The 25,994-nt window shown below is 40.4% G+C and overlaps 1 protein-coding gene across 11 annotated transcripts in view; it reads left to right on the top strand.

The window, feature by feature from the left end:
* Positions 1–25,994, top strand: part of DLG2 (discs large MAGUK scaffold protein 2) — a 1,481,746-nt gene that overhangs the window by 650,868 nt on the left and 804,884 nt on the right. For all 11 annotated transcript variants that reach the window (XM_055416123.2, XM_055416124.2, XM_088832353.1 and 8 more), the window contains one exon: positions 15,623–15,673. In XM_055416123.2, the coding sequence (XP_055272098.2) occupies positions 15,623–15,673 (51 nt within the window). The remainder of the gene's footprint in view (positions 1–15,622; positions 15,674–25,994) is intronic.

The following is a 25,994-nucleotide window of genomic DNA, read 5'->3' as shown; positions in this document are numbered from 1 at the left end:
TTCTCTTCCTCAGGTAGGTTAGGCGAAACCCTAGCAGGTTAGCCTTGGGTAAAATAGTTGCCATACCTGATTCTGGTTCATAATTGGTAAATTAGATTATCCTGTGGGTATAAATGTGTTTTAAATTCAGTTTATAAATCTGAGACTTTATTTTATAATAGATCCTATTATGATTGCCTTGCATATGTGCAAGCCCTCACATTCATCCTGAGAGGTGTAGATGGCTAGCACCTTCTCCAGTTTCTAGTGCGTCTGTGGATGGCCTTGCCCATGCACTCAGTCTTCTGTCTGGCAGGGTTCATTTGGAGCTATCAAGGCTTGCCATGACTTATTCAACAGATTCACCTTTTATATTTCTAGCTAGTCTGGAGTCTGCATGTGTGCTAAGTTGCTTCAGTCATATCCCACTCTTTGTGACTCTATGAACTGCAGCTTGCCAGGCTCCTCTGTCCATGGAATTCTCCATGGAAGACTACTGGAGTGGGTTGCCATGCCCCCCTCCAGGAACTCTCCCCAACCCAGGTGTCGAACCCATGCCTCTTCTGTCTCCTGCAGTGGCATGCAGGTTCTTTACCACTAATGCCACCTGGGAAGCCCAGACAGTCTGTAGCTTTCACCAACCGGTATCACCAGCTTAAGTTACTATGGTGTTTACTTTTTCTAGTATTTACCACCGAAATCACTGTTGTTCTTGAACAACATGCCTGATTGTGAGATTTTCCCATATGCTGCTCCAAAGAAGTTGATTTCCTGTGACAGCAGACTTCTAGTTTTCATAGCCCTTCCTGCCCTTATAGAACTATTGCACCCACAGAATTTGGGGGAGGAAATATGTAAGAATAGTCCTAGTCTACAGTTATGACCAACCTTGATAGTATATTAAAAAGCAGAGACATTACTTTGCCAACCAAGGTCCGTCTAGTCAAGGCAATGGTTTTTCCCGTGGTCATGTATGGATGTGAGAGTTGGACTGTGAAGAAGGCTGATCGCCGAAGAATCGATGCTTTTGAACTGTGGTGTTGGAGAAGACTCTTGAGAGTCCCTTATACTGCAAGGAGATCCAACCAGTCCATTCTAAAGGAGATCAACCCTGGATGTTCATTGGAGGGACTGATGCTAAAGCTGAAACTGCAATACTTTGGCCACCTCATGCGACGAGCTGACTCACTGGAAAAGACTGTGATGCTGGAAAAGGTTGGGGGCGGGAGGAGAAGGGGATGACAGAGAATGAGATGGCTGGATGGCATCACCGACTCTGTGGACATGAGTTTGAGTGTACTCCAGGGGTTGGTGATGGACAGGGAGGCCTGGCGTGCTGTGATTCATGGGGTCGCTGAGAGTCGGACACGACTGAGCGACTGAACTGAACTGAACTGAGAACATCAGATTTCCACGGTTGCCAACTCAGGTTCCTGAATCAAAGGTTGTATGTTTTTTTTTTCCCCCTATATGCCTTTAGTCAGTTCCCAGAGTCCAGAAATGGCTGTTTTTGGCAATTATGTTTTTAAGTTGTCCTGGGGAGAAGATTTGCTGAGCACCTTTCTCCACCTTTCTGTAATAATAATGGATAGTAGAGTAACAATAACATTTAGTATGTCTCAAGCTACTGCTCCAAGTATTTTACTTATTCTTTTCATTTATACTAATTCATTCAGTCTTCACAAACCAATGAGATTAAGAACCCTGATTTACAGATGAGGGAACTGATAACAGATATCTCACAGCTAGAAACTGGCAGAGTCAAACTTGGGAGGAAATCTGGCTCTAAATAACTTTATAATCTCTATATTTGATCAACTGGAGTATCTGTAGTATGTATGCTTGAGCACTGTGCTATACTTCTTAGTTAATTTAAAATTCCGTACACCTATATTGAAGTAAATATAAATACGGTCTGATTTTACTGAGGAGGAACTGAGATTATGTATCTTTTTAAAGTCACAAAGCTAATAGGTGGCCAATTTCAGGTTAGAATCCGTGTCTGATTGAATCTAAAGCCAGAAACTTGTAGAAAACACATTCTACTTGTTGTTCAGTTGTTAAATCACATCCGAATCTTTGTGACCCAATGGACTGCAGCCAGGCTCTCTTGTCCTTCACTATCTCCTGAAGTTTGCTGAAATTAGTGTCCATTGAGTCGGTGATGCCATCCAACCATCTCATCCTCTGTCACCCACTTCTCCTCCTGCCTTTAATCTTTGCCAGCATCAGGGTCTTTTCCAATGACTCCGTTCTTAACATCAAGTGAGCAAAGTAGTGGAGCTTCAGTTTCAGCATCAGTCCTTCCAATGAATATTCAGGGTTTATTTCCTTTAGGACTGACTGATTTGATCTCCTTGCAATTCAAGGGACTCTCAAGAGTTTTCTCCAGCCCCACAGTTCAAAAGCATCAACTTCAGCACTCAGCTTTCTTTATGGTCCAATTCTCACACTCATACTTGACTACTGGAAAAAACATAGCTTTGACTATACATATCTTTGTCAGCAAAGTGACTTTGGAAAATTCTTAAAAAGGTATCAGGCCATCTTACCTGTCTCCTGAGAAACCTTTATATGCACCAAGAAACAACAGTTAGAACTGAACATGGAATAACTGACTGGTTCAGAATTGGGAAAGGAATACAACAAGACTGTGTTGCCACTTTGCTTATTTAACTTCTATGCAGAATATACCAAGCGAAACGCTGGGCTGGATGAATCACAAGCTGGAATCAAGATGGCTGGGAGAAAATTCAACCACTCAGATCTGCAAATGATAGCACTCTAACCACAGAAAGTGAAGAGGAGCTGCTAGACCTCCTCTTGGTGAGGGTGAAAGAAGAGAGTAGGAAAAGCTGGTTTAAAACTCAACCTTAAAAAGAAACTAAGATTATGGCATCAAGAATCTTTGCGACCCCAGGGACTATATAGTCTATGGAATTATCTAGGCCAGAATACTGGAGTAGGTATTATTCTCCAGGGGATCCTCCCAACCCAGGGATTGAACACAGGTCTCCTGTATTGCAGGCAGATTCTGTAACAGCTGAACCACAAGGGAAGCCCAAGAACACTGGAGTGAGTACCCTTTCCCTTCTCCAGTGGATCTTCCCGACTCAGGAATTGAACCAGGGCCTCCTGCATTGCAGGTGGATTCTTTACTAACTGAACTATCAGGGAAGCCCTAATCCCATCAGTTCAGTTCAGTTCAGTCGCTCAGTCATGTCCAACTCTTTGCGACCCCATGAATCACAGCACACCCGGCCTCCCTGTCCATCACCAACTCCCGGAGTACACTCAAACTTATGTCCACAGAGTCGGTGATGCCATCCAGCCATCTCATTCTCTGTCATCCCCTTCTCCTCCTGCCCCCAATCCCTCCCAGCATCAGAGTCTTTTCCAGTGAGTCAACTCGTCGCATGAGGTGGCCAAAGTATTGCAGTTTCAGCCTTAGCATCAGTCCTTCCAATGAACACCCAGGATTGATCTCCTTTAGAATGGACTGGTTGGATCTCCTTGCAGTCCCAGGGACTCTCAAGAGTCTTCTCCAACACCATAGTTCAAAAGCATCAATTCTTCGGCGCTCAGCTTTCTTCACAGTCCAACTCTCACATCCATACATGACCCCTGGAAAAACCATAGCCTTGACTAGATGGACCTTGGTTGGCAAAGTAATGTCTCTGCTTTTTAATATGCTATCTAGGTTGGTCATAACTTTCTTTCCAAGGAGTCAGCGTCTTTTAATTTCATGGCTGCAATCAGTATCCGCAGTAATTTTGGATCCCCAAAAAATAAAGTCTGACACTGTTTCCACTGTTTTTCCATCTATTTCCCATGAAGTGATGGGACCAGATGCCACGATCTTAGTTTTCTGAATGTTGAGCTTCAAGCCAACCTTTTCACTCTCCTCTTTCACTTTCATCAAGAGGCTTTTGAGTTCCTCTTCACTTTCTGCCATAAGGGTGGTGTCATCTGCATATCTGAGGTTATTGATATTTCTCCCAGCAATCTTGATTCCAGCATGTGCTTCTTCCAGCCCAGCGTTCCTCATGATGTACTCTGCATATAAGTTAAATAAGCAGGGTGACAATATACAAACTTGACGTACTCCTTTTTCTATTTGGAACCAGTCAGTCTGTTGTTCCATGTCCAGTTCTAACTGTTGCTTCTTGACCTGCATGCAGGTTTCTCAAGACACAGGTCAGGTGGTCTGGTATTCCCATCTCTTTCAGAATTTTCCACGGTTTATTGTGATCCACACAGTCAAAGGCTTTGGCATAGTCAATGAAGCAGAAATAGATGTTTTTCTGGAACTCTCTTGCTTTCTCCATGATCCAGCGGATGTTGGCAATTTGATCTCTGGTGCCTCTGCCTTTTCTAAAACCTGCTTGAACATCTGGAAGTTCACTGTTCACGTATTGCTGAAGCCTGGCGTGGCTAGTCCCATCACTTCATACCAAATATAAGGGAAAAAAGTGAAAGCAGTGATGGATTTTCTTTTCTTGGGCTCCAAAATCACTGTGGCCGGTGACTGCAGCCATGAAATTAAAAGACACTTGTTCCTTGGAAGGAAAGCTGTGACAAACACAGTCTACAGTCTGGGCAAAGGATCTACACAAATACTGTAGACAGAGACAAATGACATAAACCTAACCTAGCCTTTGTGTAAGAAGGGCTAGGGAAGGAAGGGCAGGGTTTATGGTAGCATTAGTTATCTGGAAAGGGAGAAGAATGGAGGTTTTTTTGGAAAATAAGTAGACATTACATGGAGAACACGTGGCAAAAATAAGTCATCCTAATGTCATTAAGAAAAATGATAATGTGGTAAAAATATGATTTAAATTTCCCTAACTTCTCCCTTCCTACCAACTGCCTTCAATCCTTGGTACTTCCCATCCAGGATTTACTGTCTGATTAATTAGTATTTGTTTACTATGCTTAAGGTATTTATGGAATTTATTTATTTTGGAGGGACTGATGCTAAAGCTGAAACTCCAATACTTTGGCCACCTCATGAGACGAGTTGACTCACTGGAAAAGACTCTGATGCTGGGAAAGGTTGGGGGCGGGAGGAGAAGGGGACGACGGAGAATGAGATGGCTGGATGGCATCACCGACTCTGTGGACATGAGTTTGAGTGTACTCCGGGAGTTGGTGATGGACAGGGAGGCCTGGCGTGCTGTGATTCATGGGGTCGCGGAGAGTCGGACACGACTGAGCGACTGAACTGAACTGAACTGAACTGAATGTAATTGGGGATTTATGTTCATACCCTTTTGAGTTTTTGGTTCCAAGAGAAAAAAAAAAGAAAAAAAAACCAGCACAGATAACCTTTGGTTAATCACAATACACTGTTTAGAGCTTATACTATCAGCTTCCAATTACCACAGTGCTGGAATTTTTTAAAGCCCTGGGGACTGGACAGTCAAGGGTCCAGAGATAAAGAGATCTGGTTTATCCAGTGTGCAGCCCAAGGTCCCTGTTGTGGCTAGCTGTTGTCAGCAGCAACTTCGGTGTACATGCTGCTGCTGCTGCTAAGTCCCTTCAGTCGTGTCCGACCCTGTGTGACCCCATAGATGGAAGCCCACCAGGCTTCCCCATCCCTGGGGTACATAACCACTTCTAAACTCCAGGGTCCAGTCTGGGAAGCACTGATACCAATGTAGAAACTTGGACTTTTAAATTTTTCATTGAAAAATATATTATACTTTTTTCTCCAGATAGGTTTCTATTTGATCTAAGTTAATTGAGTCTCACAGAGGAAAGAGGGTATCTCAAGTCCTCTGTGTGAATATTGAGCACAACTTAACACGTAGATACTTTTTATAAAATTTCCTACAAACAATACGCTTTAATCTCTGTACCTACCATTCTCCCTGTGCCTCCAACACACGCATGTGCCTGTACTAGCTTCTCTATAGAAGAGTGAATAGGCAGGATTTAAATATGCCTACACAGACCTAGGGAAAACTTCAGAATAATGGTAGCTAGTATTTTTGAGGGTTCACTAGGTGCTAAACACTAAACTTTGATAAAATTATATCATTCAATGTTTATACAGCCCAATAATTACCATCTATTTTGTAAATAAGAATTGCCAAGGCTCAGAGAAGTAACTCACTCAACGTTTTATAACTAGAGGGTGAAAGAATCGTGCTTTCAACCCAGACAGCTTGATTCTAGAATTCTAGCTTCTCACCGTACTAAGTCATTTTCAACTCTCAGGTTGAAATGTGCAGAATTGCATAATTGTTTAAGTTAAAAACAATTAAACGTCAACAATTTCATATAATTCAGCCAGGTTATCTCTCACTTTTAGAGTAAAGCCTATGCGTGTAGCATAATGTAATGGAATCAGCTCTAGATTCAGAGTCCTAAAAATCTAGGTTTACATAAAAACCCCAACTGAGCAATTTCAAGCAGTTTATCTATCATCCATGGGCTATTTACTCATCTATAAAATTCAGATATTGATACTGACCCACCTAGAATTGATATGAGGAGCAAATAATAATGTATGTGAATATATTATGTTAATTATTAATACTGTTGTTAGCATACTCTGAAAAAGGTTACATATAGACAACTTGAAACCTTCCAGGTTCCATATTTTATCAACTGACTAGGTGGTGGGGACAGGAACAGCATTCATACTCAGTTTCCCGTCATAATCCTAAGGTGCTTCATGTGTGAGTTCAGTCACTAAGTTATATCTGACTCTGAGACCCCATAGACTGTAGCCCTCCAGGCTCCTCTGTCCGTGGGATTTCCCAGTCAAGAGTATAGCAATGAGTTGCCATTTCCTACTTCAGGAGATCCTCCAACCCAGGGATTGAACTTGCATCTCCTGCATTAGCACACAAATTCTTTACTGACGAGCCATCTGGGAATCCCCATAGTGCTTCAGGAAAGGTGAAATAACATAAAACAACAAAATGCTCTCCCTTAGCATCTGATCCAGGGAGATTGATCTGACCTTTTTCTTTGTTTGTTTTATAACAAGTGAACCAAAGCGTTTTTCCAGAATCACAGAACTTAAAAAACTTCTTCATGTGATCTTGATGAAAGAGCAGATGAATTAGCAGAGTGATAAAGTGCTGTAGCTCTTTCCCAAGGTTGTGAAAATACTGATGTACTTTTGAAATCAGGTTAAAAGAGATCACATGAACTAGTAAAGAAGGCGGGGAGAGTCACTCAACAAATATTTGTTGGTCGACGGATTGATGTTGGAGGATGCTGAAACTGTGACTTATATTCAGATGAAAAAGGGAGACAGCTTATTGTTAGCAAGCTTTGAAGTAAAATGATTAGAGAGAAATTAAAGCAAGTTCATTCCTTTGCAAACTGACAATGGTTAAGTAGGACTTTTGACTACAAAGAGATTTTGAAAGATCCATAGCAAATAAAAGCTCTTAACATAAGGTGCAATTGATTTATTTCTTCAATAACTATTTATGAAATGACTGCTGTGGGCAAGTCAGTATGATAGGTGCCACAAGAGAAAAAAATCTAAAATACAGTGTCTCATCTGAACAGGACAGTGTATCAGGAAAGATAAAGCACAGTGTGAGGAGCTGGACTATAAGGAAGACCACAGGTACAGTGAGAGAAAGACTGAGGTCTGGATGACCAGGAAGAAAGATCAGTGGTTTACCATTAAAATTCCCTTGATTCAAGCTCTAGATACATCCCATTCTTTCCTCTCCTTATAGCCACTCGTTCTTTAATTTTCTGCCACAAGTTTGGATTGAGCATATGCTTCCCAATACTAAGTGATGAGAAAGATGAACAAGATAGTCCCAGTTCATGTTACCTAGGACTGTATTAAGGCTTCCCTGTTGGCTCAAACAGTAAAGAATCTGTCTGCAATGAGGGAAACCCAAATTCAATCCCTGGGTCAGGAAGATCCCCTGGAGAAGGAATGGTAACCCACACCAGTATTCTTGCCTGGAGAATTCCATGGACAGGAGCCTGGCAGGCTGCAGTCCATGGGGTTGCAAAGAGTCGTACATGACTGAGCGACTAACACTTTCATTTTCCCTTTATGGCTGTATAACCTTGGAGAAGTTGCTCAGCTTAGAAACCTGGCTTTCTCAATAGTAAAATTAACATTAAAATGTCTAGCCCCCAGAATTTTTTAAATTTAATTACAAGATCAATTTATCATAGTGCCTAGCATATATTCAGAGAAGGCAATGGCACCCCACTCCAGTGTTCTTGCCTGGAGAATGCCATGGACGGGGGAGCCTGGTGGGCTGCCGTCCATGGGGTCACACAGAGTCGGACACGACTGAAGCGACTTAGCAGCAGCAGCAGCAGCATGTATTAGATACTTAAGAAAAGAAGCAGTAGTTGCAGTACTAATACTAGGAGTCATAGTAGTATCATTATTGCTACTAGCATGGGGAAGATGATTTAGAGAACAGAGTAGTGATTTTCAAAGATTAAGAAAAATCCTTATGACTTTATAGAAGAGACAGCCTTTGACTGACATAAATGGAAGTGTCCCATATCCCCAAATAGAATTCAGCTCTATGGGGCTAGGGACTGTGTTCTGTTTACTATTATATCCCTAGGAACTAACTTAGTACCTGGGAAATTCTAGGCATTCAAAACTATTTTTCTAAATTAATATTTTGATAGGCATAAGATAAATATATTTATGGTGGAGGTGCAGCATGGCATACATGAATGCTGGACTGGGTTGCCATTTCCTTCTCCAGGGAATCTTCCCCACCCAGGGATAGAACCCATGTCTCTTGCATTGGCAGGTGGACTCTCTACCACTGCACCACCTGGGAAGTCCATTTATGGTAGCGTGTATGGCATTAATAAAGATACCAAATAGAGGAGGTATTTTATTTAAGTTCAGTTACTTAGCTAGAAAATGTTTTTGAAGATAAGATCTAAGATCTGTAGCTAGACAAGTAGGTTAGGGACAGCTGGTGGGTGGTCTGGAATGTTCTTTAAAGATAAAGAAAAATTAAAGCTACTCATGCAGTAAAATTACATGGTAGAAATGTTGCTTTTTAGAAAGAAAAATCTCAAGGGATGTGAACACTAGATTGATTTGAATAAAATGATAGGGACAGAAATATTTTTAGGAAATTATATCAATGATCCTAAGAAATTTATACTGTAAGTCTTAAAATAGGATATTGGGTATGAATAAGAAATACACAGGGTATATATGAAAAAGAGGATTCTTTTGTATCTGGAGTAGGCTGGAAAAACTGATGGTTATAATTAGGCAAGATGGTTAGTTCTATTTCAGCTTTATTGAGACTGGGGTGATACTAGGGCATTTGCTTAGAAAATCAAGTTGAGTGAGATGAAAACTCTGGTAAAGATTATACAACAATAAGGGCAGACCTTGTGAATGCTCATATCTGTCAAGGGGAAGGGAAATGGATATAATTCCATTGGACAGAGAAGTAGGAAGGAGACCAGCAAGAATATCAACCATGTGACAAAAGGGGAAATTTAAGTTACACTCCAGATTGTCAAATACCGATTGAAACCCAGGAAGGATGAAGGCTGGGAAAAAAATCAGTGTATGCAAATGTGGAACTTTGTCGACCCTAAAGGCTCAACTTTTCTGTGGTGGTGGAACACAAATAAGATTGCAGGGAATTAAGGAAAGAAGGCAAAGATGAAGAAATGGGTGACTGATAATCAGCCTCACACTGTAGTTGTCATTATACCCAAATGGAAAAGAAAATACCCTCAACTATCTGCTGCTGCTGCTAAGTCACTTCAGTCGTGTCCGACTCTGTGTGACCCCATAGATGGAAGCCCACCAGGCTCCCCGGTCCCTGGGATTCTCCAGGCAAGAACACTGGAGTGGGTTGCCATTTCCTCCTCCAATGTGTGAAAGTGGAAAGTGAAAAGTGAAAGTGAAGTCGCTCAGTCGTGTCCAACCCTTAGCGACCCCACAGACTGCAGCCTACCAGGCTCCTCCATCCATGGGATTTTCTAGGCAAGAGCACTGGAGTGGCTTGCCATTGCCTTCTCCGCAACTATCTGCTAACATCATCATATTTGTAAAATCTTATATTGTGGCTCAGCACTCTGTTTTTCTAAATCTTTTGGGTGCGTGTTTTGAACGCTTGATTCTCTTGGACACTTTGCTTGCAATTGACCAGGTGGTTTGTATCTGGGAGTGGTCAAACATCTGGTGTATTGTGATGTTTTCTTAACAGTTATTCGATTATGCTTTGAATGTTATTTACTGCTCTCAGAGAGCTTCCCTGGCATCTCAGTCGGTAAAGAATCTGCCCGCAATGCAGGAGACCCAGGTTCAGTCCCTGGGTCTGGAAGGTCCCCTGGAGAAGGAAATGGCAGCCCACTCTAAGATTCTTGCCTGGAGAATCCCATGGGCAGAGGAGACTGGTGGGCTACAGTTCATGGGTTCACGAAGAGAGAGCAACCTAGATAGCATATTAAAAAGCAGAGACGTTACTTTGCCAACCAAGGTCTGTCTAGTCAAGGCTATGGTTTTTCCAGTGGTCATGTATGGATATTATAGACACGAACAAAAAATTCAAAGAAATCATTACTTAAGATTCCAGTTAAAGAACATTAAAACATGGAATAGTTCATGTCTTATTCATGAAAAACCTTTTTCAGGAAATAAAAATAGATCTCAAATTATATTATCACCCAGACAGGTGGTTGCTATAGCACTGAAGGGAAAAAAAGGAAAAAGCAGTGAAATTAACTAAAGACTGTTGGGGAGAGAAAAACATATATAAAGTATTCAAGGTTTATGAAATTAGGATTTTAAATACCAAGTTTGAATTTGAATAGGTTATGCTCTTGTCTTAACTTCCATCTGAGGCCAGGAAGGCTAGATGCTCAGAATAGGACAGGACAGTATGCAGCATCAATTTGATTTTCCAGCCACCATGGAAACCTACCAGCTGACACTCCATAACCATTAGGTTCAGAAAAATCAAGTATCTAAACAAAAAGGTATTTCAAAACTGGGAAATTCCATCTCTTTACTGACCCTCCACGTCTAGAAAGCTGCCAATCCTCTTACTTCTCCAGGTGGAGAGACAATGCTGGGTGGTGGTCAGAGCCAGATCTGAGTTAACCAGAACCATCTCCATGCAGCTGTACAGGCTGCAAACCATCAGTAGCATAAAACATTACCAGGGTGCTTAAACCTCACAGGAGGTATTATTAGTCAAGAGAAAAATTGTATTTGGCAGTATTTTTCAGGAAGAATGTTGTTTGTTGTTGTTTAGTTGCCCAGTCATGTCTGACTCTTTTGTGACTCCATGGATTGGAATTTTCCAGGCAAGAATACTGGAGTAGGTTGCCATTTTCTTTCTCCAGGGAATCTTCCTGACCCAGGGATCAAACCAGTCTCCTGCCTGCATCTCCTGCATTGCAGGGGGATTCTTTACTGCTGAGCTACCGGGGAAGCCAAAATGAATGCGTGTTCAGTCTCATCCAACTCTTTGCAACCTCATGGAATGTAGACTGCCAGGCTCTGTCCATGGAATTTTCCAGACAAGAATACTAGAGTGGGTTGCCATGCCCTCCTCCATGGGATCTTCAGACCCAAGGATTGAACCCACGTCTCTTGAATCTCCTATGTTGGCAGACAGATTCTTTGCTACTGCAAAAGTTGGGAAGCTCCCTTAAAAAAAAAAAAAATTTATTTATTTTTGGCTGTTCTGGGTCTTTGTTGCTGCATGGGCTTTTCTCTGTGAGCTGGGTCTATTCTATAGTTGCGGTGTGCTGGCTTCAGTAGTTGCAGCTTAGTAGTTGTGGTTCCCGCACTCTAGAGCATAGGCTCAGTACTTCTGGTACAGGGGCTTAGTTGCTCCTCAGCATGTTGGGATATTCCTGGACCAGCAATCTCCTTCTGGCAGGCTGATTCTTTACCACTGAGCCACCAGGGAAGCCCCAGAGCCCGTTTTTTTGTTTGTTTTTAAATTAAGTGGCATATATTGTTAAACTAATTGGAAGTAGAGTAAGACCATCAAGGCAAGTTGAGACAATCGATTATCTGTAAATCCCCCAGAAGACGATGGGAGGCCCTTCATGACAGTTTTTCTTGGTTTTCCAGAGTAAGAATACACAAAATTATGGCTCGGAGGGAATTACTGTTCATACCTTTTGGCTCTTTACTAATAGTAAGCAACTATTCCTCTAAGCAGATGTGAACCAAAGTATTTAAGGACTAGTGAACTGGTGAAAAGTCATTTGTGCTGCTTGTGCTCAGTTGCTCAGTTGTGTTCAACTCTTTGTGACCCTGTAGACTGTAGCCTGCCCATGGATTTTTCCAGGTAAGAATACTGGAGAGGGTTGCCATTTCCTTCTCCAGGGGATCTTCCTGACCCAGGGATCAAACCTGCATCTCTCACATCTCCTGCATTGACAGGTGGATTCTTTACCACTAGCTCTATCTGCTGCTAAGTCGCTTCAGTCGTGTCCGACTCTGTGCAACCCCATAGACGGCAGCCCACCAGGCTCCCCCATCCCTGAGGTTCTCCAGGCAAGAACACTGGAGTGGGTTACCATTTCCTTCTCCAGTGCATGAAAGTAAAAAATGAAAGTGAAGTCACTCAGTCTTGTCTGACCCTCAGCGACCCCATAGGCTGCAGCCTTCCAGGCTCCTCCGTCCATGGGATTTTCCAGGCAAGAGTACTGGAGTGGGGTCCCATCACCCTCTCCTAGGTCTACCTGGGAAGCTACTAAATGTTCACAAATGCCACAGTCCACTTTTATAACACTTATGTTTAAAATGGAAATATTCTTAGTTCTTTCTATTTCATTCTTTCCCCTGAGGTCCTTGCCAAGGGTCAGTCTCGAATTTCTTTTCTTAGGGGCCCTTAGGCAGTGTAGATCATGCTCTCTTAGTGATGAAGCAGTAAACTCTCAGTTCAGTTCAGTTCAGTTCAGTCGCTCAGTCGTGTCCGACTCTCCGCGACCCCATGAATCACAGCACGCCAGGCCTCCCTGTCCATCACCAACTCCCGGAGTACACTCAAACTCATGTCCACAGAGTCGGTGATGCCATCCAGCCATCTCATTCTCCGTCGTCCCCTTCTCCTCCCGCCCCCAACCTTTCCCAGCATCAGAGTCTTTTCCAGTGAGTCAACTCGTCTCATGAGGTGGCCAAAGTATTGGAGTTTCAGCTTTAGCATCAGTAAACTCTAGAACATCTTAAACGTCTTTCCTGTTATTCCGTGTTTTAAATGCTCCTCAGGTAAAGCTTGAAATATCATCTCACCTATGCTAAGATCCTTTCACTCCTTTTTAATTTCACTAGATCCAGTTGTAGTCAGGGAATATTTTCTTTTAAAAGGAAAGTTACATCCCCACCTGGATGTCATCTTCCCTTCCTATAAAGAAATCCTGGATACTATGGAATTAGGTAAATGGCATTGCTTTCTTGGGTTGAAAACTAAAGACCCATGGAGTAAATGTAAAGCCATCAATAGTTCATGTAGCTGTCTGGGGAACTTTTGAATACAAACTTGGATATGTATAAATAATGCTTCTAGGATTTATGATTCAGCATATATGATCATGCAAATGTTAAGCAAGGATTTTGGTAGACCCCAACTCTTGCCTGGAGAATCCCAGGGACGGCAGAGCCTGGTGGGCTGCTGTCTATGGGGTCGCACAGAGTCGGACACAACTGAAGCGACTTAGCAGCAGCAACTGTGCAATGTATGTCACTAAAATATTCTTATCTTTTAAGCACTTCCTAACAGAATTTTCTCCTCTGATATTTATAATCATAGGCTTGTTGTTTTCGTCTCTTTGAAGTTGTTTTTTTTTTTTTTTCCCCTACCACAGTTTGCAGCACTTTAATAGTGTGAAGGGCTCCACTCTAGAGAGCACTGAAGCGAAGAAATGCTTCATGGAGCCATACTGTGAGAATTAAAAGACATTACATTAACTCAGCCCTTCCTTTCTGACTTCCTCTGTCAACTAAATACAGTTTTGGAAAAACAAAAAAGACCAAAAAAAATTAATATGGGAACACACAGGGAGTTTGAGTTTTGATTTTTACATGTGAAAAATAAAATTTAAAAAACGGTAAAGTTGCTAAAGCTTAGTTCTAACATCATCAGGTTCTCTTCCCTGAGTCATTAAATTGCTGAAGCCCAGAAAATCAAATTTGGTTTAGGGCTGTTTGATAATGTAGTATAACAATAAAATGTGATTCACCAATTAACTCATATAATTAGAAAATCAAAAACATGCTCTAAGTGTCTGGTGGACACATATAAGTCTATTGTTCTTTATATTTGCTGATTACAGTTATGATTATACCTTCAGTTAATGATACCATATTCAAATTCCTTATTGAAGAGAGCCCACAAATGCCTGTGTTTCTAAATCAGGTAAATAATTTATTTAGTTCAGTCATTCATCCATTCACATTTTTCCCCTTCATTATTTCTTTTCTGTCAGGCTCTGTTAGTTAATGCGGCTGCCTGGTCCTTGCCTCCATAAAGCTCTTAATGTTCAAGAACTATGTTTAAATTCTTGTAAAGAAGGGGCTGCTGCTGCTAAGTCGCTTCAGTCGTGTCTAACTCTGTGCGACCCCATAGACGGTAGCCCACCAGACTCCCCCGTCCCTGGGATTCTCCAGGCAAGAACACTAGAGTGGGTTGCCATTTCCTTCTCCAAAAGAAGGGGCAGTAAAGTAAAATTAGAATTTTATAAAAATCATGGATTTTTACTTGAAAATTAGTTTTTTTCTCACTGATTTCTAAATGTTAATAATGCTGAGACATATTCTAATAGCAACAACAACAAAAAATAGCCAATTCAAGAATTTCCTTGTTCAGAAATTTTGCCTGGCTGAGAAGGATCTGTGATAGATAAAAGTGAGAATTTAATATTTGTTAGATTATTTTAAAGTAGTTCTTCATATGTTCTGTATTCATGTCACTTGAATCTAAGTCATATGTTACATGTTGCCTGACTATATTTAAAATGTGTTTCTCTAAGTTCAAATCAATTTAAGGGTTGGCTGGATGGTTTCTCACTAGGAATTTCAGGCATGTCCTGGTTTGTTCTTTTCTCATTGCTACTGAAGCCATGGTTACATGGGTCAGGGCTTCTCAACAAATATAACAGGAGGATAATGGGGATAAACTACCTCAGCTTGAACCAATAAAGAGAAGGCATTCTTTATCTAACATGGTCATTCTTAATGCTGTTTTACAGCCAAAAATGTAATATGGTTGTGTTGCCCTTACCACTGATTTTTAAGGTCATATTTTAGAGTCTATCCATACAAAAATTGAAAGATATTAGGAAAAAATGTCCCTTGTAACTGTAACAATGCCCCTAGCTGGCTTTCTCTTTGTAAACTCACAGTACATATTTTGTACTGTTTTCTCTCCCCCAAACATCAAGAAATTTTAAAGAATACAATGAGTGTTTTTTGTTGTTGTTTTGTTTTGTTTATAGAGTCTCAGTCATATTTCAGAATACCTTGGACTATATTTCATTTGGAAAAGAACATGCAGTCACAAACATCAATAGAGTGTGGTTTATTCATAGCCAGGATGCAATTTAACCCCCTAATGTTATTTAAAATGCAGCTCTCTCCTTCTCAAAATGTATTTAATAGTTTTCTTTCTTTTTTTTTTTTTCCTATTTACAGGTCAATGGGACAGAAATTGAATATGAGTTTGAAGAAATTACACTGGAGAGGGTAAGAAAAATTCCAATAATCCAAAACCCAAACTTGCATTCCACATTCTGCTTTCTAATGGGTTGTCTTGGGAAAATATGTTATTATACAAATGTGTTATTATACACACACTCATTAATATTAATGAAAATATTAATGAAGTGTTTGCAGTGGAAGGCATGGAGACGAGCTGACCAACCTACCAGAACTTTCATTATGTGTACTACATGGCCAGGGTTTGGAAAAATGAAAAGGGAAAGCCAAGTATTCAGTGAGCTTGTGTGATGTGAAAGTGAAAATGTTAGTTGCTCAGTCGTGTCCGATTCTTTGTGACCCCATGGACTCCTCTGTCCATGGGATTCCCAGGTAAGAGTACTAGAGCGGGTTGCCATTTCCTTCTTCAGGGAATCTTCCTGACATAGGGATCAATACTTTTTTCCTATTGTTTTCATTATTCATCTTTTGCTATACATTTTAAGATATGTTATACTGTATTTTCATTTATGTGATATTAATGTCATCTTCTTAACTACCATTACCATGCTTTTTTTTTTTTTTTAGTTTAAAATAATATGTGATGCATTTTAAAACCTCCCTCATAGAGAAAAACACAGCAGCCCTGCAGAGTTCTGAAAATATGTTGTTCAGGCCTTGGCAAAGATTTGAAAAATTAGGGAGATTTTGTGTACTGTAAGCCTAGAATATAAAGAATATAAAGAGAAGAATAAGAAAAAGGCCAAAGAACGCCTAGAAAAAGGTGACTGAAAGGTATTAACAGGACATTCATCAAAAAGGAAAAGGCCAATAGCATCCAGAACCTTGCTCAGCTTTACTACTAAACAAAGAAACAATGGTACTAAACAGTTTCTTTCAACCCAATTGGCAAAACGTTTAAAAGGAAGGTTAATATTCACTGCCAGTGAGTGGGCCTGGAAATTGGAGCAGCCATTTGTTGTTGCTCCACTGCTCAGTCACGTCTGATTCTTTGCCACCTCGTGGACTGCAGCACGCCAGGCTTCTCTGTCCTTGACTGTTTCCCGGAATTTGATCAGACTTATGTCCATTAAGTTGATGATGCCATCCAACCATCTCATCCTCTGTCACCCCCTTCTCCTGTTGCCTTCAGTCTTTCCCAGCATCTTTTCCAATGATCTGACTCTTTGCATCAGGTGGCCAAAGTATTGGAGCTTCTGTATCAGTCCTTCCAATGAGTATTCAGGACTGATTTGCTTTAGGATGGACTGGTTTGATCTGTTTGCAGTCCAAGGGACTCTCAAGAGTCTTTTCCAGCACCACAGTTCAAAAGCATAAATTATTCAGTGCTCAGCCTTCTTTCTGGTCCAACTCTCATAGTCATACATGACTACTGGAAAAAATCTTAGCTTTGACTATGCAAACCTTTGTTGGCAAAGTAATGTCTCTGCTTTTTAATGATCTGTCTAGGTTGTTGTAGGTTTTCTTCCAAGAAACAAGTGTCTTTTAATTTCATGGCTCCAGTAACCTCCACAGTGATTTTGGAACCCAAGAAAATAAAGTCTGTAGCTGTTTCCATTGTTTCCCCATCTATTTGCCATGACGTTATAGGACTGGATGCCATGATCTTAATTATTTGAATGTTGAGTGTTAAGCCAGCTTTTTCACTCCCTTGGACTTCAAGGAGATCCAACCAGTCCATCCTAAAGGAAATCAGTCCTGAATGTTCATTGGAAGGACTGATGTTGAAGCTGAAACTCCAAAATTTTGGCCACCTGATGCGAAGAGCTGACTCATTTGAAAAAACCCTGATGTTGGGAAAGATTGAAGGCAGGAGGGGAAGGGGACGACAGAGGATGAGATGGTTAGAGGGCATCACTGACTCAATGGACATGAGTTTGAGTAAACTCTGGGAGTTGGTGATGGACAGGGAGGCCTGGCGTGCTGCGGCTCATGGAGTTGCAAAGAGTCAGACACAACTGAGTGACTGAACTGACTGACTGACTTTCATCTGTATATGCATAATATTCATTCATAATGAGGATATATACCAAAATGTTAAAAATTATTAACTCTCGTTAAGGATTTTGAGTTGTTAGTTACTTCTTTTTGTTTATATTTATTTTCTACACTTTCCATAATTAGCATGCAATGTGAGTGCTCAGACACTCAGTCATGCCCAACTCTTTGTGACCCTTTGGACTGTAGCCCACCGTGCTCCTCTGCCCATGGGATTTTTCAGGCAAGAATACTGGCGTGGATTGCCATTTCCTCCTCCAGGGAAACATGCAATACATTTATATTATATTTATATATATTAATATAAATACATTTATATTAAGGAATAAAAATGTAAGTATCTTTTCTGTGCTCTCATCCAAGCATGAATTCAGACTCTAGATCTACATTTATACTTATTTTTTTTTCTTCTTCAGTTTACTAATTATTCAGTTTCATTAGTCAGGTAATTTCTTACTTCCAGTCTAATTTTTATTGTGAGTGGCTTTAAAAGGAAATTTACATTAAAAGTTAAGTGTTTGACAAATGGGTTCTTTAAAACTTCCATTATGAAGGACTGACAAAAACAAAGAATAGTTTTACACAAAGAATACCCTATGCACTCAGAAATTTCAGGATAGCCATACTTTAAGTACCTCATGCAAGTAATATTCTGTTAAGTATGAACTACAAGTTCCTTTAACTGAATTTCATATTTTCAAGACTTAAGTGTGGCACATTTCTACTGTTACCGTTACATTATTTTTTTTTTAAATGTAGTCAAAATTGATACATTACACAGACTTTTTGATTTAAAATATAACCAAAGGAAACCATTACAAACTCTTAATTCAAACAGGCATTTTTCTACACCCGGGGCGGATTCATGTCAATGTATGGCAGAACCAACCAATATAATATTGTAAAATAATTAGCCTCCAATAAAAATTTTAAAAAAAGAAGCATATGAGTTATTTTAGTTTAAAAAAAAAAGCCATTTCAATGCAATTAAGCCACCTGATTAAGACATACATTTCATGCATGTGAAAAAATAAGTTTACATTCAAGAATCAGTGCCATAGCAAACAAATTACAGCATTTATTCAAGAAGGAATATTAAAAATAGTTCCAGTTAATAGAAAATAAAATAACTTCAAGCATACATATTATAATTTGTCATGTACATTCTCCAAAATCTCCAGAATTTAATTAGGAAATTTAAAGAATTTCTTTTGAAAGTATGTCCTAGAAAAACCAACCAAAAAAATTGGTGCCATAACTAAAGAGAATGTCCATACACATCCACATTTGACCTACATGTAAAAACTGGATGAAATATAGAGGAAATAAAGGTTACTGTTTTCCAAAACCTCAGAAATATAATATTAGTACTTAGGTCAAAACACTTCTGATAATTGACCCTCTTGCACATGGCAGTGTATTTTCTGGGATATATAAATAGGGGAGAGGGCTTCTCCCAGTATTTGCAGATTGAGTTTGTGCTGGTTAAGAAGGACTGCCATCCTGCGTCTCTTTTTCTAACTGGGGGACCAGGATTGCTGCTACAGAAAAGTCGAAGAGCCTCTCCAACCCTTTGTCATCTGTGGTGAAGATGGAATCTTAAAATATATTCAGATTTTTATCTGTTTTACAAGTACATTGATGGCCTAAGTTCTCCCTTGTCTGCTGCCATTTGAGTTGTAAGGGATTCCTGTTGCTAAATATGAAGAATGTGGAACACTCATACGGCCTCTGTGACTGGGGAAAGGAAGGAAAACATTTCTTTCTTATGGGCTTTATGCTCACCTTTTGGAAACACTGATGTCATACTCAGCTTTCAAAGAATCAGAATGCATTTTAAGACAACTAGGTTGAGTAGAAAGCATTGAAGAATGCATTAACTTGCTGGAAATAATTGTGATATATGAAGTTCCCAATTGATGAAATTATTTAATAAGTAAAGACTAAGAAATTTCTTTGAAATCATAAAGCAGTTTAAAAATAAATTGGTAAAAATAACTGTACTACCTAATAGAGAATTATTCAACCAAGAGAAGAGTCAAGTGACTATTATTTGTGTAATCAGTTCAGTTTAGTTCAGTCGCTCAGTCGTGTCCGACTCTTTGCAACCCCATGAATCACAGCACGCCAGGCCTCCCTGTCCATCACCAACTCCCGGAGTACACTCAAACTCATGTGCATCGAGTCGGTGATGCCATCCAGCCATCTCATTCTCTGTCGTCCCCATCTCCTCCCACCCCCAATCCCTCCTAGCATCAGACTCTTTTCCAGTGAATCAACTTGTAGCATGAGGTGGCCAAAGTATTGGAGTTTCAGCTTTAGCATCAGTCCTTCCAATGAACACCCAAGATTGATATCCTTTAGAATGGACTGGTTGGATCTCCTTGCAGTCCAAGGGACTCTCAGGAGTCTTCTCCAGCACCACAGTTCAAAGGCATCAATTCTTTGGCGATCAGCTTTCTTCACAGTCCAACTCTCACATTCCATACGTGACCACAGGAAAAACCATAGCCTTGACTAGACAGACCTTGGTTGGCAAAGTAATATCTCTGCTTTTTAATATGCTATCTAGGTTGGTCATAACTTTCCTTCCAAGGAGTAAGCGTCTTTTAATTTTCTGGCTGCAGTCAGCATCTGCAGTGATTTTGGAGCCCCAAAAAATAAAGTCTGACACTGTTTCCCCATCTATTTCCCATGAAGTGATGGGACCAGATGCCATGATCTTTGTTTTCTGAATGTTGAGCTTCAAGCCAACCTTTTCACTCTCCTCTTTCACTTTCATCAAGAGGCTTTTGAGTTCCTCTTCACTTTCTGCCATAAGGGTGGTGTCATCTGCATATCTGAGGTTATTGATATTTCTCCCAGCTATCTTGATTCCAGCTTGTGCTTCTTCCAGCGCAGCGTTCCTCATGATGTACTCTGCATATAAGTTAAATAAGCAAGGTGACAATATACAGCCTTGACGTACTCCTTTTCCTATTTGGAACCAGTCTGTTGTTCCATGACCAGTTCTAACTGTTGCTTCCTGACCTGCATACCGGTTTCTCAAGAGGCAGGTCAGGTGATCTGATATTCCCATCTCTATTCTGTATTAATAAAAATGAAAAATATTAAAAAAAACTTCCATTATGAACTTTGATAAATTGTTTTAAAGACATACTAAATGGATAAAAGTGAGGTTTATGGAAAATCAACCCAAATGAGGAAAGAGAAGATATTTCTCCTTCTAAATCACTAATCATCTGTCCAGAAATAGCTATATAAATTGTAGGATGCAGTGCAAAATCAAAGTAGGAGACCTTTGTTTAAAAACCAGTAAGAATTAAAAGATGACAATGGCAGTGCCTTCTAAACATAGGATCTCTTTCCACTACACAGATTTCACCCTTATGAGGTCAACCTCTCTCTCCCCAAACCCTACACGTGTATACGTCTTGACTGTCACACCATTTAGTTACTCTGGTTTTATAGGTCAGAAATACACGCTAACAGCGACGTGAGGTGGAACATTCTCTATGAGTCAGACAGTGGTGGGTTCTCGTGTGTGTTCGAACTCGCTTCATGAGCCTGCATGCCATCTCACCTCCTGTACTTCCCGCCCTAAGGGTCTCAGTCACACTATGAACCTTAACCTTGCCCTTAGCTGTTCCACTTCCAAGACCTCTAGTCGAGCACCACCTCTGAGCATCACCACCTCTGTGTCCTTATCATTTATTCTAGTACGCCTCCTCTCCCCACTGGGACCTTGAATCTGATTTCACTCACTTTCCTCCTCCCCTTGGCCTATGTTCCCTGGCCCATCACTCTAATTTTCCTTCTTACACACTCAGCATTTTTTCTCCTCTCTCTTATTTTGTGGTCGTCTCAGCCCTTGGTAACCTACCGTGGTTAAACTTACACCTTCCTAATTACTCCATGCCAGCGCCTGGGCAACCAGACATGGCAAGAGAAGCACCTAGTCATCTCACTTTAAATTTATAACTGTTGGCTTCAAACGAACTCTCAAAACAATCGACCAGTTCTTAACAATTTTCTTTAGAAAAATTCTTTTCTTGGTCTCTGGGAAAACAGTTTCCTATCTCATTTCATCTCTTCAAATCTTGAATACCCTCTCCCTCATTCTAGCTCTTAACTATTAATTTCTCTCCATATGTCCTTGAGAAAGTCTAAGCCATCAAATGAAAACCGCCTTACTTCCTTCCTACCACCAGATTCACTAGTGTGCTCTCTCTGTTCCCTGATTCTTTCCAAGGCCAGCTCTTCGTTTGTAACCTGGATTCCATCAGCTCTTGTCCATTTAAGGAATTTGCTTCTGGGATTTTCTCCTCTCTCTCCTTCAGTATCAGTTTCTCTCTTGCTTTTTTGTTTTTTCCTGGATAAATTTAATTTAGTGTGATAATAGCTCTCATCTTAAAAAAAAAAAAAATGTGTCCCTTGACCCAATGTTCCTCATCCATTATTGCCTCGTTGTTCTGTTGAGCTTAACCGAAAATCTAAGAAAACTGTCTGTCTGCATTAACTCCACATTAGTGCTTCCTTTTCTTATTTTAACCTATTTCATGTTTTCATCCTCACGGTAGCTCTGAAACGGTCCCTGTCAACGTCACAGCAAGTTCCATCCTGCTAAATACAAGCCTCAGTTCTCAGTCCTGGCTTCTCAGCAGCACTGGATGCAGCTGTCACTACCTCCTTCCTCAAAGGTGTTAATTTCTTGCCTTCCAGAACAAAACACTCTCCTTTATTTACCGTCTCATCGGTGCCCTTTTTCAGTCTCCTTGCTGGTTCTTCCTCTAAATGTTGGAACACTCCAGAAACCTAGTACCCAAATTTGATATATTCCTAACAGAATTCATGATTTCCCTGTGCTTCCTGTCCTCAGGGCCCAAGCTGCTTCTTTCTTAATATTCATCATCTGAACTCACTGACTCTATCATATTCCTTGTAATTCAGGCCAAACATAACGTATCGAGGAGTCTTGTATAGTTACTCCCTCTCCCTTGGTATCTGGATAAAGTCCTATTGGTGCCTCCATAAAAATATATTTCAAAATCAGTCACATCTTAGCACTCTGCTGCCTCTTGGTCCAAATCAATATCACGCCATGCCTGGACCACAGTAATAGCTTCTACTTCTGCCCATTCTTTTCCAGAAGGTAGCCAGAGTGATCTTTTTTAAAGTAGAAACCTGACCATACCACTTTTATTCCTAAAACCCTTCAAGAGGTGATACTTATACTCATTATCATCACCTACAAGGCTGTATATAATCTGACCTCTGCTTCTTTCCCCGACATTATGGCCTAACCTTCAACTCCAAGAACAGTTCACTCCGACCACACTGACTTTTTCATCATTCCTCACATGCCAAGCTTTTCCCACATATATCATTTATATATGATATTCTATGTGCCTGGGAAAATCTCCCCTTGGCTCTTTATAAGATTTTCTCATTTCATAGTTGAAATATCAACTCAAATGTCGCCTTCTCAGAAAAATCCCCTTTGTATTCCATTGAAGTTAGTGCAGCTTCCCCATTACACTTTTTTTTCCTTCTCATAGTTTTATTGTCATATAATTGTCCTTACATCTGAAATTTATAGTATTTATTTATGTATTTCATTTATGTATTATTTACTTTGTTAACATCTGTCTCCTCCTTAAATATATACTATATGTAAATATATAGTCATCTCTATATCCAGTTCGCCTAGAGCAGTATCTGGAATGTAGTATGCATTCAATGACTATTCAGGTTTATGCCTGCGCTCAGTCATTGCAAGTACAGCGAAATAGGGACACGTGGCCTGTGTTTGACTCTGGCTCTGTCACTTACTGGTCAAGTTACTTTGAGTTGAGTACTTAATGTTTCTGTGTCTCAGTTTCCACATCTGGAAATGAGACTAAGGTATTTATAACCACTTCCTAGGCCTTTTGTGATTATTGAAAGTGAAAGTCGCTCAGGAGTGTCTGACTCTTTGCAACCCCATGAACTATACAGTCCATGGAATTCTCCAGGCCAGAATACTGGAGTGGGTAGCCTTTCCCTTCTCCAGGGAATCTTTCCAACCCAGGAATGGAACCCATGTCTCCCACATTGCAGGCAGATTCTTTACCAGCAGAGCCACAAAGGAAGCCCAAGAATACTGGAGTGGGTAGCCTATCCCTTCTTTTATGATTGTTAAAGGAGTTAATATAAAGGTTCAGAATAGCATGCATCATTATTATTCTTAACATTTCCTTCATGCTAATGTGATAGTTCTCACAAGCGTTATTTATAGGATCACTGAGGAAGCTTAAAACCTAGCTTCTCAGTCTCAATGAACAATTTACATCAATCCAACAGGAATTCTTTTCATACCAGCTTTCCCTGTTCTTTCTCCCCATTACTTGAATTGATGTTAGGCTTCCAGTGAATCAGCCTGCCAGTGCAGGACATGTGAGAGATGTGGGTTCAATCCCTGGGTTGGGAAGATCCTCTGAAGTATAAAATGGCAACTCAGTCCATTATTCTTGCCTGGAAAATTCTGTGGACAGAGGCTCCTGACAGGCTACAGTCCATGGGGGTCTCAGAGAGTTGAACATGATTGAACAAAGGAGCACAATAAGGAAGTTATGGTCTTTGCTATATGTGTTACAGCTTACATTTTTTATGCATTTCATCTCTGTAACATTTAATTTAGTAATAAGCTAATCACATTTAGTCACATCCCAGTGAGGTGGATATTGCTAACTTCATTTAACACATTAGGACGCTCATAATTTAAATGAGTTTAAATTAAACTCAGAAATTAAGTCACATGTCAAAAGTCACAGCGCTAGTCAAAGATAGAACTAGGATTCAGCTCCATGCCCACCAGACATGAAAACCTAAGCTCATTGCCGCTGAGTTAAATTGCACCAAATTAAGCTCAAGTGTTTTTTCCTCCAAGAAATTTTTCTTGACTTCCCCTCTTGGGAAAGGTTCCCCTGCATAAATTAACACAAGTAGAGAATTTCTCACACTAAATGATGAAGAAAATGTCTTTTCAACTGAAATGTGAGTTCCTTGATGGAAGAAATTTTATTATAGTGTTCTTTATATTCCTGTGGCAATATTAAAAGAAAAGGGAAAACCACTGCACAATTTGAGGGCACGTTGATGACTCCTTCCCCATAGTAGCATCAGCCAGTGCATTGTCTGCTATGCTGCGCATGGGGAATCTCACGCCTGTCTTATGGATACAGGTGTCAAACACTTTTTGAGCAAGGGCACTGAGCACAGCCCTTGTTTCATAGACTTTCACCACCTGGGGGAGGACACAGAGAAGTAAGTGGGCAGAAACCATAATGAAGAACAGAATGCAGTGACTACCCAGCCCAGAATGGAGTACTTCTCTGAGGCATTATACCTGAAGGGTGAAGGGAAACGAGCCGTGGACAAGGAAGTAGAAGAGGACCTCTCAGGAAACAGCAAGTGTAAATGTTCAAAGGTCCATGGAAAAGTAACGTTCTCAAGGAACTGCAGGTATCAACAGTTCAGGGTGACTGTGGCTCGGGTTTTGAAGTGACACTCAGAGAGAGAGAGAGAGAGAAAGCAGGCAGGAAGGATGGAAAGGACTGGAAACATAGATGCCTTGGATAACATTTAAATTTTAAATTGTATCTGGGAGACAATAGCGAGCCTTTGGAAAATTTTAGGCAGAAAAAAGTGACATAATCATACTCGTGTTTGAAAAAGATCACTTTAGCTGCAGTATTGGGTGTACAGACAATGCAGATGTGCCATTTAAAACATAAAATTAATGACTAGAATGAAGTCATCACCAGTGGTGATGGTGGAGGAGATGATTCAAAATATTTTAAGAATCTTAGAACAGATTCTGATGTTTTGTAGGATGAGAAAATGCCAGAGAGAGCAAAGATGTCAAAGATGCCTAGACAATAGCCCAACAAATTCCTTTCCTTTACACAATCTGGGCCTCTCAGCCCTGGACACCTGTGATGTTTCAAGCCTTTCTGACACCCTCAACTCTTGTGCTATTAATAAAGGTAGCTGAGTATAATGTCTGTGCCTCTGAGTGATTTCTCCATTATCCATGTATGAAATTAATAGGTTATATACCCCTAATATGGTTTGTATCAAGAGAAGCCAGTTGACCCAGCATGGATAATAGATTCATCATGCCTTCATAACCCTGACCAGCATGCATGACTACAGTTTAGCAGCGATGCTGAAGTGACTATCTGACTATCTGCCGACCCCTACCACAGCCTCCAAAAAAAGAAAAATAACATTTGGAGTGTTTTCCTGACAGCTGCAGAATGTATGGCCATGTGACACAATTTGAATATTCTGTCTGACACGTCGGGGA

Source organism: Moschus berezovskii, chromosome 25 (genome assembly GCF_049115385.1).
Source record: "Moschus berezovskii isolate FMDL1 chromosome 25, NW_MosBer_1.0, whole genome shotgun sequence".
NCBI classification, from domain to species: domain Eukaryota; kingdom Metazoa; phylum Chordata; class Mammalia; order Artiodactyla; family Moschidae; genus Moschus; species Moschus berezovskii.
Note: the sequence above shows the minus strand (reverse complement) of the source record. Positions and strands in the feature narration are given on the sequence as shown.